The 12526-nt window shown below is 53.1% G+C and overlaps 2 protein-coding genes across 2 annotated transcripts in view; one reads left to right on the top strand and one right to left on the bottom strand.

Moving 5' to 3' along the window:
* The window catches only part of SYCE3 (synaptonemal complex central element protein 3), a 30070-nt gene extending 26000 nt beyond the window's left edge, over window positions 1-4070 (top strand). Inside the window, exon 3 of the mRNA XM_030321011.1 lies at window positions 3769-4070. Coding sequence (XP_030176871.1) covers window positions 3769-3926 — 158 coding nt within the window. The 3' untranslated portion in view covers window positions 3927-4070. The remainder of the gene's footprint in view (window positions 1-3768) is intronic.
* Window positions 4071-5358: 1288 nt separating this feature from the next.
* Window positions 5359-8964, bottom strand: KLHDC7B (kelch domain containing 7B). The gene is made up of 2 exons (XM_030322331.1): window positions 7813-8964; window positions 5359-7362 (listed from the first exon to the last, which is right to left on the bottom strand). Exons 1-2 carry the CDS (start codon window positions 8962-8964, stop codon window positions 5359-5361), a joined length of 3156 nt encoding a protein of 1051 aa, XP_030178191.1.
* Between the last annotated feature and the right edge of the window lie 3562 nt (window positions 8965-12526).

Here is a 12526-nt window from a genome sequence, read left to right as displayed (position 1 = left end):
TCATGTTTGTCTGTGAATCTATGCACAGAGAGCAGAGCAGAGCCTGTGCGCAGCATCCTGATGGCACCCGCGCTCAGCCCCCAGGGCTGAATTTCTGTTACAAATTCTACATCATAACATGCTATTTTAACACATTGTTAGGTTTGGTTGGTTCATGTTATGTTTAGAGTTTTATATCTATATTGATATAAAATAGAACTATATTTTTTCATATAATCTTTGATTTTGGAACAAACTAACTTAGGGAAAATTATGTATTTATTTTTGTTTATCTCTGTACTCAAATTTTCTAGAACATAAATGGAATGCTCCTATATCCATACAGTGAGGTTATCACTCTTCTTTTTCTAATTTCTGGAATCGTATTATGTAAGAATTAACTGTTCTTTCAAATTTTGGTAGAATTCATCTGTAAGACCATCTGGGGCCTGAGATTTGGGAGATATAACTTCACCAATTACATTTAAAATGTTGATTGGTCTGTTTTGCCAAAGGTGGGAATTAGCCCATGGCTATAAAGTCCAGGCCCATCTTTGTCCCTTTATCACATGGCTGAGCCTGCCCTTTGTCATCGTTCCTGTACTCCCTGTCTACCTTCTAGGCCCTCAAAGCAAATTCACTTACTACATCCCTAAGTGATGTCCTCCCCTCTCCTACAACAGAATTTTGGAACACTTTATCTTCATCCTTTGAACCCTGCATTTAGGTGTACAGCTTGAGTGGTTATTTATTTATTTATTTACTCATTTATTTTGAGAGAGAGAGAGAGTGCATACATGTATGAACAGGGAAGGGGAGGGCGGAGAGGGGATCCCAGGCAGGCTCCATACCAGCATCACAGAGCCCGAAGCAGGGCTTAAACCCATGAACCCTGAGATCATGACCTAAATTGAAATCAAGAGTCAGGCACTTAACCGACTGAGCCACCCAGGTGCCCCACATCTTGGCTGTTTTTTCTTGATTTCTGTATGAGGATTTTAGTCCTACCCAGCAGGTAGTGTATCAGGTGAGCCCTAGTTGGCTTCTTAGAATATCTGCTGTTCAGGCTTTTCCAGAGATTATGACCTTGGCTTTGCTAAAGTGCAGGCCTTACCAAAAGCTCTCAGAGAGAGCCTGCCCTTACCATCTGGTTTAAAGACTCCTCCTACTCCATTTCTCTGTCCCAACACATGCTGCTTATTGCCGTACAGCACCCTTCCCAACCTGTGATTGTCTTGTGTGTTTATTCTATCTCCCGTGGCCCCTATAGACACTTCCTGAAGGTGGGGTGTGTCTATCTTGCATACTGCTATATTGCCAGGAGACCAGGAGTGCCTTAGCAAAATGCCAACACAAAGGTGCTCAATAAATATTGAATGAATGAAAAACTCAAGAGATGTGCATTTCTGGAGGATCTTCTGATGATCATGAGTTCTTTCTTTTCTGTGCATTCTGAATTTTCTTCCTTGGATCAAATTAAAAAGGGCTTTGCTCTTGATATAGTGTTTTGGTGTCTCATTGAATTGCCTTTTCTGGACTGTGCTTTGGCAATATGCCAACAGCTTTCTTTTACCAGTGATTACAAAAATAGACATAGAAGAATCACTTTGTATTTCAAGTAGAGATGTTGTCAAGGACATTTTCAACTATATTATATGCTTCTCATAGAATATACCTATAGGAAAATTTTTTCTTAGGATAAAAGCATCTAATGGTTGTTTTGTTTATTTATTTTTGAGAGAGAGAAAAAGCACAAGTGAGGGAGGGGCAGAGAGAGAGGGAGACACAGAAGCAGGCTCCAGACTCTGAGCTGTCAGCACAGAGCCTGATGTGGGGCTTGAACCCATGAACCACAAGATCATGACCTGAGTGGAAGTCAGACGCTGAGCTGAGTTAACCGACTGAGCCACCCAGGTGCCCGTTTTTGTTGTTGTTGTTGTTTATTTATTTATGAGAGAGAGAGAGAGAGAGAGAGAGAGAGTGTGTGTGTGTGTGTGTGTGTGTGTGTGTGTGTGTGTGAGCAAGGGAGGGGCAGAGGGAGAGGGAGACACAGGATCCAAAGCGGGCTCCATGCTGACAGCAACGAGCCCAATGTGGGGCTTGAACCCAGGAACCGTGAGGTCATGACCTGAGCCGCAGTTGAACACTCAACTGCTCAACTGACTGAGCCACCCAGGTGTCCTTCATGGGTTTGTTTTTATTTTATGGCCACCGAGTTTCAAATCTGAGCATGTTTCCTCTGCTTTCGCCTTAGGAAATTCAGAGCTAGAATTCCAACTGCTGTGTGGAACCGTATGAGACTCATTTCTGCAAGCTCTTTTTTCCTTCTGAATTTTTATTTCTTACCCACTCTCTTTGCCCTGAATACCTCTTATTTATTTTATGGTAAGGGTTTCTCCTGTCTTGAACACCATAATATGTGCTAGGCATTTTACATATCATCCATTTAATCATAGCCAGCTGTGAGACTGGGATGTTGTCTCTCCTTTACAAATGAGGTTGGTGAACTTAAGTCACTTGTTTGTGGGCATACAGGTAGCAAGTAGAGAGAGCCAGAAAGCAAACTGTTCTGACTCCCAGGTACATGCTGCACCTACTGTCCAGGCAGTCTATAAGGGTGGTCTCCTTGTTAAAATTCAGGTTCCTAGGCACCATTCACAACATGTTAGACAAGACCCTCTTTGAGTTGTGGGAGCGGCCAGTGATCTACATTTTAAAAGGTGTCCCAAGTGACTCTCATACATCCAAAAGTTCAAGAATTCCTGTACACGCCATATAACTATATGCCCTCTGTTAAGATACTGCACATAGCTTTTCTAACAATTTTTCCTTAACCAAACATGGTACTTTCTGTAAAACATCAAGTCTGTCATTGCTGCTGACCTTGGTTGTATGTAGATATTCATGTGTTATTATTATTTGCTTATCTCCTCTTTGGTTAATTTCCTTGAGGACACAGTTCCCCAAAGTGTCCAGTATGTTTTAGCCCAGCAAAGAGCAGTTTTAAGGGGGAGATATATGTACGGTGGTTGGCTGTCATGTGGAAGGGAGATGACCTTTGTTCTTTGTAATTATAGAGGGTAGAACCACACCAGTGCGGTGGGTGCTGTAGAGAGATGAGGTTTCTGCAGACTTCCGTTGAATTTGTATAAGAAGCATGTGTTCACCTATAAGCCCTCGAGTAGCTCTCGATGGGAAACAGCAAGAAACTCAGTGCAGTGGCGAGCACCAAAGGACACCTAACATGGGATGCAGCAAACCTTTCCAGAAGGAGGAGTCCCTGGGCTGGCCTTAATGAGAGCACAGAGGTACCCAGACAGAAGTGGGCAGGCATCCCAGGCCACTGTGCGTAAGGTAACATGAGGCTCAGGGCTTTGCAGGAGTAGGAATAATCAGTCCTCCTTGAGCATGTGAGCTTGGATGGGTGTTACGACCCCTCAGGGTTCACCCTGCAACCACTAGCTGTAAACTGCAGATAGGTAAGGACCTGAGTTTGCTCTAAATGGTCCTAATATTTTATATCAGACAGGCCTCCAGTCTTAGCATCACGGGCTGAGGTATCCAGAAGTTAGGACTTGTGTGAGATCAGGGGAGTGTCAGTAGTGCTCTGTGTAGGAAGAAGTTTTAATAGTGGTTTTTATGAACCCTATAACGTGTAGCCTACCAGCAACTCAGCAGGATCTGGTCCCTGGGATGCTTAGCATGGCTGGAGGCATCTGGCCCTCCCTGGAGTGCTCAGAGCCACAGCCCCATTCAGTAGCCTGATCAGGGCCCATCTGGTTGTTGCAGTGCAAGCCACATGGATGGCCTACGACATGGTGGTGATGCGCACCAACCCCACACTGGCGGAGTCCATGCGCCGGCTGGAGGATGCCTTCCTCAACTGCAAGGAGGAGATGGAGAAGAACTGGCAAGAGCTGCTCACTGAGACCAAGCACAAACAGTAGGCCCCCTGCCCACCCACGGCCACCGTGCTTCTGCCTGCCAGTGTGGAGAAGCCCCGGGGACACAGAGCCCTCTCTGCTTGGCAGGGTAACAGCAACCGTAATATATAGCTGTATGAACTGTACTTGTTTTTCAATAAACTTATTTTTAAGAGCAACCTGAGGACCCCTTTCTGTCCTACCCAGCAGCATAGCGAGCCTTGTGAGCAAAAAATGAGAATCATAAGATGTAGATGCTTTCAATGAATGAAACGTATTTAGTGCCAGTAGTACCAAGGATGGAATAAAAAGCAAAATAAAAAGGGCCAGATGGGGCAAACCAGGGCACACGGTGGGACAGGCAGCAGTGTTCAGTCAGATTTATTTACCTTCCTGTGATGGATTCCAAAATGAGTAAAGGGGAACATTATCTATTCATCCTGGGCACTGCGCTAGGCGCTCACATGTGTCCTTATGCCCTCACAGCTCTCCTGAGTAACAGATGTTCATTTTCCCCACTACACAGATGAGAAGAATGGAATCCGATGTCTCGGCTAAGTCCGCAGCTAACAAGGGAAAGAGCTCAGGTGAAACCTGGGTCTCACGTAAGAACAGGGGGTGGTGGGAAGTGAGGCTGCTTCTGGAGGGGCAAAGGGGGGGGGAGAGACCCCACAGGCTGCAGAGGGGCATGAGCCCAAGTGGTTACAGGCAGGGGCTACAGTCAGCAGAACAGTTTCACAGGCAAGGGTTCCAGGCCTCTGGGGACCAACCGGACAAAGGAGGGCTGCAGAGTTTTTCCCAGGAAGACCCAAACCAGGCTCCCAAGGCCTGAGGCAAGAACATTTTTCTGGGGACTCTCTGTTCCTTGTTCCCCTGTCCCATTCCCTTACAGACCTCTTGCCCAGCTTGGAGCCCTAGGGACAGAACGGAGAAGTGTGACTATCTCTCTAGCCACCTCCTTCCTTGGCTCAGCAGTCACTCAGCCCCTCTGTAGGCCAAATCCTGGTCCTCAAGGACACATCGGTCCCTGGCTCTCAAAGCACCAGAGGGACCCCCACACAGATTTTTCCAGGCAGTGCAGTGCTGCAAGAGGGAACCTGGCTCCTGGGAGCCCAGAGAAGGGGAGGAGGAGGAGGAGGAGGAGCCCCCTGGAGGAGGGGCTGGGCTGTGTGAGCCAGCTGAGGCGTCAGGGCAAGAACTAAGCGGAAAAGGCAGTAAACAGCATGCTGTGGTGGGAAGGTTAGAAGCCGGCTTCTAACCAGATGCAAGGAGCCTGAGCTCCAGGGGGAGGGGGCTCTTTCAGGGAAGGGGGTAGGGAAGGGGGAGATCATGACCCTTATTAGAACAGAAAAACAAAGCTGTCCCAGAAACAACAGCAGAAGGTTCTGCCAGCCACCTCCTGTGCTCCACTTGCCCTCAGACCCCCAGGCCCAGGGTCTCCCTAGAGAGCAGCAGCTCAGAGGGCTGTTTGCAGCCGGTCGGTGGCAGGCAGAGTCAAGATGAATGGACAGAGGACCCCCTTACTCCCCAGAGGAAAGGGCTGCAACTCCCTGGCCTGGAACTGGGCAGTCCCCTCAGAGACCGTAAAGGTGGCGGTGACCTGGTGGTTGAGGCAGTAAATGGTGTTGCCCAGTGCGGTGCAGTGCAGGGGGGCCGGGTCGGGCAGGGGCAGGGAGGCAGCCCGGCTCCAGGAGCCCGTTACAGTGTTGTAGCGCATCACTGCAGCGCCCACACCCCGCAGCAGGTCGAAGCGGTACAGGAAACCTCCCAATGCCACCATGTCGCTGGGACGCCGGTGGCTGGCACTGTAGGGGCACTCATCCCACGCATCCTTCGCAGGGCTGTACCTGAGCAAGCGGTAGAAGAGGTGGCCCCCGGTGACATAGATGTCCCCACGGCAGGCCACAGCCTCGTGTGCCACAGGGAAGGTGCCCGCAGGGAGGGGCGCGCGCGAGGTCCAGGCATCCGTGCGCGGGTCATAGCGCTCCATGCTGTACAGGCACTCTCCACCGATGGCGTAAAGAAGCCCATCCAGGGCCACCAGCTTGAGCTGGGCACGGGCCTGCTGCATGGGCCGCACCTGGCTCCAGATGTTGGTCAGTGGGTTGTAGCAGAAGACCTCGTTGGAGCAGACAGCCTTGGCACCGGAGCCGCGGATGCCCCCCGCCAGGAACAGGTAGTTGTGCATGGTGCAGAGTCCACAGCCCCGCAGCGGGGCCTCCTCCGGCACCTGTGTCAGGGGCCGCCATGTGTTTTCTTGGGGGTTGAACACGTGCAGGTGCGTGCGAGGAGGCAGGGGTGCGGGTCCCACCGTAGGGGCCTCCTCCCCACAAGGGCCCCTTGTGAGCCCCGAGCGGCTCAGCGGGTAGAGGCTGGGCAGCACAAGGACCCCCACCACCGCCTGGCCCCGGCCCGTCCGAAGGCTCAGGATGCGCTCCCGCTCGGCCCCGCTCAGCTGCCGGTAGAGGCCCGGGTCTCCTAGTACGTGCAGCAGATTGTCACTCATCAGCGCATAGGTCTCCTGCACCAGGCCAGGCTGCCCGTGCTGCTGGGCAAAGGCCAGTACATCCAGGCAGCTGCCCAGGTCCAGCCGCTGTCGTCGAGCCGCGGCCAGAGCGGGCTCCCGGGCTAGGGAGCTGGGCTTCCGAGGCCCCTCCGCCACCCCCCGGCTCCCGGGCCTCTGCAGAAGCACCTTGAGTTTTCGGGCCTCCTGCTTTTCTGTGAGGACTGCCCCGCTGCCTGCAGGGCGGGGCCTCTCCCCTGGAGCCTCTCCCTCCTGCCTCAGTGGTACCATCTGGCTGACCTCCCGCTCAGAGCTCTCTGCTATTTCACACATGCTGCATTTCCGGGGCTGTGGGACAGGCTGTGAGACCCCCCTCGCGGTGGGGGAGGGTACAGGGCCAGGTTGCCTCTGCCCAGGGGACCGTGATGGGGCCCCGGGCATTGCGGCTCCAGGCAGTGGGGAGTCTGGATGTTTCTCATCCACTGCATCTGGCCTTGGGCCTAAGGGAGGGTCTGGGGTAGGAGCCTCCCTGGTACCCGAGCTTCTCTGCTGTTGCGGACACCCAGCCTCAGGCAGGCCCCCTGTGCCAGCTTCTGTGACCATTCCAACGGCGGAGCCATTCCTGACCTCCAGGCTGGTGGCGGCCCCTTCGGGGGGAGAACCAGACTCTCTGTTCTCAGAGGGTGCATCGGTGCTGGGATCTCTAGGGCTCCTGGGAGCTGCCCTTGGGGCTCTCCCTTGGCGTCTCTCTTGCCTGGGGAAAGGGTGACTCCTAAGAACCATCGAAATGAGGTTTTCCCAGCTAGATGAGATCTGCCCTTCCTGGTTGTCCTTGCAGAGAGCCACACTGGGCTCCTGGGACATAGGCCTTGACTCACTACTCGGGGCAGGGGTCGGAACTGGGGCTGGGGCTGGGTCAGGGGCTGGGGAGGAGGGCGGAGTTGGAGCAGGGGCAGGGGCAGGGGCTGGGGCTGGGGCTGGGGAGGAGGGCGGAGTTGGAGCAGGGGCAGGGGCAGGGGCAGGGGCTGGGGCTGGGGCTGACACTGCCCTGAGAGTTTCATCCTCGGCAGAACCCTGACTAACTCTGAGGGACAAAGAGTCTGAAGGAAAGGAGGTCGGAAGGGTTGAGCCTGCAGGTAAGAGACCTCGGTGGGGATGTGCTGTGGGCGGGGAAGCCAAGGGCGGGAGGGGCTTAGGGATGCACGGGGAGAGCGTGGCTGAGCCAGGGGTGTCTGGGGGGCGCTTTTCTGTGTCCAGACTGCCTGCCTCCTGCCCGCTGCTCTGCCCGCGCTGGCCTTGCCAAGATGGTCTCCCTTCTAGAAGGCCATGGCCCCGTTGCTGCTCTGCCCCGCCCGGCCCTGAGCTGAAGAAAGGGCGGTCTCCAGAGCCTTGAGCCCCAGCCTTTACCGCATCGCTGGCGTCTGCGGTCCCCCGTCCTTGAGACAAGAGTGGATGTCCGCATTGCGACCCCTCTGGCCATGGGCCCATGGAGTCTGGGGTCTGGACGAAGCTCCTCTCCCACGGCCAGCCTTCCACGGAGGCTGCGGGTCCCTGAGACTCCCTGGGAGCCTGGGGCCCAGCCTCCCTGCTCTCCAGAGCTAGGACTGAGGCTGGATGGAGGCTGCTCTCCCTGTGCCCCTTCACTGTGCCCTCTGTCAAAGGCCCAGTCTGCGTGGCACGTGGTGGAGGCAGCTCCAAGGGGAGAGGAGGCCTCTGGGAGCCTGTGGAGAGGCTGCTGGCTGCATCCACGGCATCCCACACACTCACCACAGAGCCCAGGCGGAGGGGGTCCAGCTTTGGGAGGCGGCGGTGTCTATCTTCTGAGCCTTGGTCCACCTGCCACCGCCGGCTTCTTCGACCTCTCTCTAGCGAGCCAGGTGGCCCTACACCTTGTTGCCAGGGGCTGGTGTCCTGTTCTGCTGTGTGGACCAGGGCCTGGTGAGCTGGCACCTTGGCTCGAACACCTCCTGCCTCCACTTGCCCTTCAGTCTCTCTGCCAGGACTCCGAGGGGTGAAGTGTATCAGGAGGGGGCCGGATGTCCCCCCTACTTTGCTCCGACCCAGGAAGGCAGTATCTGGCCTGAGAGGCTCCCTTCCTTTACCTCGCAGGGCTTCCGGAGTGGCACTGTCGTGCTGCCGTCCCAAGGCCCCTCCACTGGCCACCTCGCCGGGTGTCTTGAGCGGAGGTGCCGCTGTGGCAGCCAGGCCACCTCCCCGGAGCTCCTGATCTTGGGCCCCTGCTGCAGCTGGACTCCCCTGGCCACGTCCTGGAGGGTCTGGCTGCCCCTGCCCTGAGCTGTGTCCCTCGACACCACCACTGACCTTGGGCTGCAGGGGCAGGGCTGGGCTGGCTCCTCCAGCCTGAGAAGGCTGGGCCCCGGGGGTTGTGGATGCAGGTCCTGCCGCCTCCTGGTCCTGCCCGGAGCCAAACCAGTGCAAAGCCAGTGCCGTGGCAGCCACCACAGCCAGCGCCAGCAGGGTGAGGACAGCGCTGTCCCAGTCATCCTCCCCATCCCAGCCCCAGCCGGGGCCATCAGGCTCCGAGGCCCCCTGGACCATGGCGCGGGGCTGCAGACTCCGCGTGAGGAGCTGGGTCGCAGGCTGGGAGCTTGGAGTGCTGCCTGCAAGTCTGTCCCACACTCGGGCCTGGACTGCTGTCTGCACAGGCATCAACAATGCGCCCCGCCCACAGGGCTGCCCAGTTAAGGTGGACCTGTGCTGGGGGACAGTCTCTCTGCCTGGCCTGAGGGGGGGGGGGTCTCTTCGCCCACACCCGGATTGGGGGTTTGTCTAGGTGGAGCTGTCAGGAGACAACATAATGCACAAGAGTTCCAGGAGCTCAGGGCCTCTGCAGGCAAACCCGCCCCTTCTCCTTTTTCCACAGGTTCCAGTGGCGAGTGACATCGTTCCTCAAAGCTGTTCCGGTATCCCAGACCCTCACAGACCCTCACAGCCCCCCAGATCTCCACCCTATTGTTCCAACTCTCAGCCTGTGTCCAGCCTCAGAGGCTCTGTTAGGGAAGAGCATAGTGAGATGCTATCTGTAGCTTTGGCAACATGATGCAGCCCTGATGAAATTACCAGAAACCCAAGAAGACAATTCCACTGTGGGCCAGTGGGGGAGGGGTGGGCGGGCACATACTCCATGGTGCCAACCCTGCAGGCTGGCCTCTGAGAGAGACCACGGAGGGCATGGTGTCCTGACAGGAAGCTCTGCCTTAGAAAGTGCAACCTCCTGTCACCTCAGGTGTGAAGTAGAGATTTGCACTATTGTCTCCCAGGATGTATAGGGGTGCGTGAGAGGGGCCAAGGCTGAAGGCCCCACCTCCTCTCTCTGGCAGCCTCTGGACCTCCCTTACCCTGAGTTCAGCAGAGATGGGATAGTTTTCCAAAGGAATTTTCTAAGCTGTCAAGAGGGGGGAAAAATGAACAAAATAAAGAAAATCCAAAAGTTGTATTTTTCTCTTTATTAGCCTGTCTTATTAGAAACCCACCTGCCCTTTCTAGAGCCTCCTAGGCCTCCCCCTGCACCCTGTGGGCCATCTTGACTGCTCCAACACCTCTCTCCTGGTGCCCCCACAGAACCCTAAGCTCAGCCTGCTGTTACCCCTGGTACATCATCAGCCAGCCACCAGGATCACTCAGAGACCCTCGTCTGAACCCAGGTACTCTATCAACCTGATTTCTGGGTGTCCCATCTCATTCCTTGGCCTTCCATCATCTTCGCCAAATCACTCCGCCCCAGCCTCTTCACTGAAACTCAGCCCCCTCGGGCATGTGCCTGGCCTCCTTCAGTTTGGTTTCTCAGCTAAGGAGCCATGTCTCCTCCGTCTGCTTCACACTTAAGCTGATCTCAGGAATAAGTCTTGGGACAGGTAGAACCCAGATATGAATAAGAGCCAGGAGCCTCTGGGACAAAGGCAGGGCCCTCATAAGATGTACTTGTTCCTTCCTCCAGGACACAGGACTTCTCCCTCAGGCAGTGAGATGGCCAAGGAGCATCCCTGGCACCCAGCCTGCGCTCTGCTAGAACTCAGGTACCTCACCCATCTGATCGCTTCCCAGCTCCCCTGAGCATATTAGATGACAGTAAGAGGGTGGAAGGTGTGCCCATGCCTTAAGGTGGACCTCAGTTTGGTGTCAGGCTTTATGGGCACTGCCCTTATTCCTGTCCCAGTCCTAGGCTCTACCTCTTGGTTGTTTGGGGTCCAGGGACCTAGAAAGAATGGAGATGGAATACCCACCTGCACCTTACAGGCCACAGCACCTCATCAGGCCTTTCTGCCTAGCTTCTGAAGACACCCGTTGTTAGTCAGGGCCCCAGGCTGCTGTCAGAGAACAGAAGTGTCCACCAAGTGATACCTTAGGGTGCCGTGGTGGGGAGGAACCAGCACAGAAAATCATCCCAATCAGTTTCACAAGGTGTCAAGGACCATGATGGGTCTTGGTGGCACACAGGTGACCAAGGAAGGGTCTAGTCCCATCCTCTGCGAAAAGAAAACACCTCCCTTTGTCAAAATCCAGGTGGAAGGCAAAACTCTGTGGCATGGAGAAACTCCCTGTTGGGAAGGTGACTGAGGAAATGTTCCCTCCCTAAGTTGTGGGAGATTTGCCCTCCTAACTTCCCAGAGAGAGTAAAAATGTAGTACCACCGGAAAGGTGACAGAACATGAAGTCACCTACACAAATTGTGAAATGAAAGTAATTGTTATAGTTGTACTATGAGACAGAGTAAGTATCAAAATTACCATCAAGGTAAAAAGCAAACATGAAGAAAGTAGATCCCTAGAAGGTCTGACCTTTAGTGGCCTCCTGTTGAGGCAGAAATCCTTCTCCAATCTACAAAAGGAAGAGAGACGGCTTCACGCCTGGTACGTGAAGCTTGTTTCCTCAGACAGTACAAAACGGGAATGGAGGGGTCTCCTTCCTATCAGCTGTCACCACCATCCATGCACTGGGCGCCTGGGAGCAGAAAATGCATCCACATATGAGCTGATCCACTGTAGCTGCTCATAGAAAACCCCAGCACTGCCTGGTCACTGAGCCTGAACAAAGCTGGACAGTGCCCTGGCCACCAGGGTGCCCTTTGTAAAACATTTAGTGGAAGAAAAGCACAGTGACATGATGACATAATTCCAAATGGAGAATACATGAGATGGTGGAGAGCAGCAAACCTCACCAAATGTAGGGTTTCTCTATCATTGGAATTTTGTAAAAGCAGGAAATATTTATCATCAGAAATGATATAAAAGAGAATACAACATTATATAATATTTATAAGTTAAAAGTATACATGTATTTTTATGTATGTATAAATAAACCTAGAATAAGTTTTAAGGCTTAGAAAATATAAATCCCAGATTTAGGGGTGCCTGGGTAGTTCAGTCGGTTAAGCATCTGACTCTTAATTTCAGCTTGGGTCATGATCTCGCAGTTCATGGGTTTGAGCCCCATGATGGGCTCCGCGCTGTCAGCATGGAGCCTTCTGGGATTCTCTCTGTCTCTCTCTCTCTCTCCCCCTCCTCTGCTCTCTCTGTCACTCAAAGTAAATAACTTAAAAAAAATTTTTTAATAAAAGAATTAAATACTTGGTAATAAATCTAACCAAGGAGGTGAAAGACTTGTATGCTGAAAACTACTAACATTTTGCTGAAAGAAATTAAAGACCTAAGTAAATGGAAAGACATCCCAGACTCATGGATTGGAGGACTTACTATTGCTAAGATGTCAGTACTACCAGGGCGCCTGGGTGGCTCAGTCAGTTAAGCATCTGATTCTTGATTTCAGCTTAGGTCATGATCTCGCAGTTCATGGGATCAAGCCCAATGTCAGGCTCCACACTGAGTGTGGGGTCTGCTTAGGATTCTCTGTCTCTCACTCTGCCCCTCTCCCCAACTCATGCATGCACTCCCTCTCTAAAATAAAATAATAATAATAATAATAATAATAATAAAGATGTCGGTACTACCTACAGTGACCTATAGATTCAATGCAACCTCTATCAAAATTCCAATGCTCACTTTTGTAGAAATGGGAAAACCAACCCTCAGATTCATATGGAATTGCAAGAGGCCTCAAATAACCAAAACAATCTTGAAAAGAATAAAATTAAAGACCTCAC

The sequence above is a fragment of the Lynx canadensis genome, chromosome B4, assembly GCF_007474595.2.
Source record: "Lynx canadensis isolate LIC74 chromosome B4, mLynCan4.pri.v2, whole genome shotgun sequence".
NCBI lineage: Eukaryota > Metazoa > Chordata > Mammalia > Carnivora > Felidae > Lynx > Lynx canadensis.
Note: the sequence above shows the minus strand (reverse complement) of the source record. Positions and strands in the feature narration are given on the sequence as shown.

Coding starts and splice junctions, on each gene's coding strand:
- KLHDC7B (XM_030322331.1), bottom strand. CDS start 8,964: ATGGTCCAGGGGGCCTCGGAGCCTGATGGCCCCGGCTGGGGCTGGGAT. Junction 7,363..7,812: donor CCGCAGACGCCAGCGATGCG/GTAAAGGCTGGG, acceptor CCAGCCCCTGCC/CCTGCCCCTGCTCCAACTCC.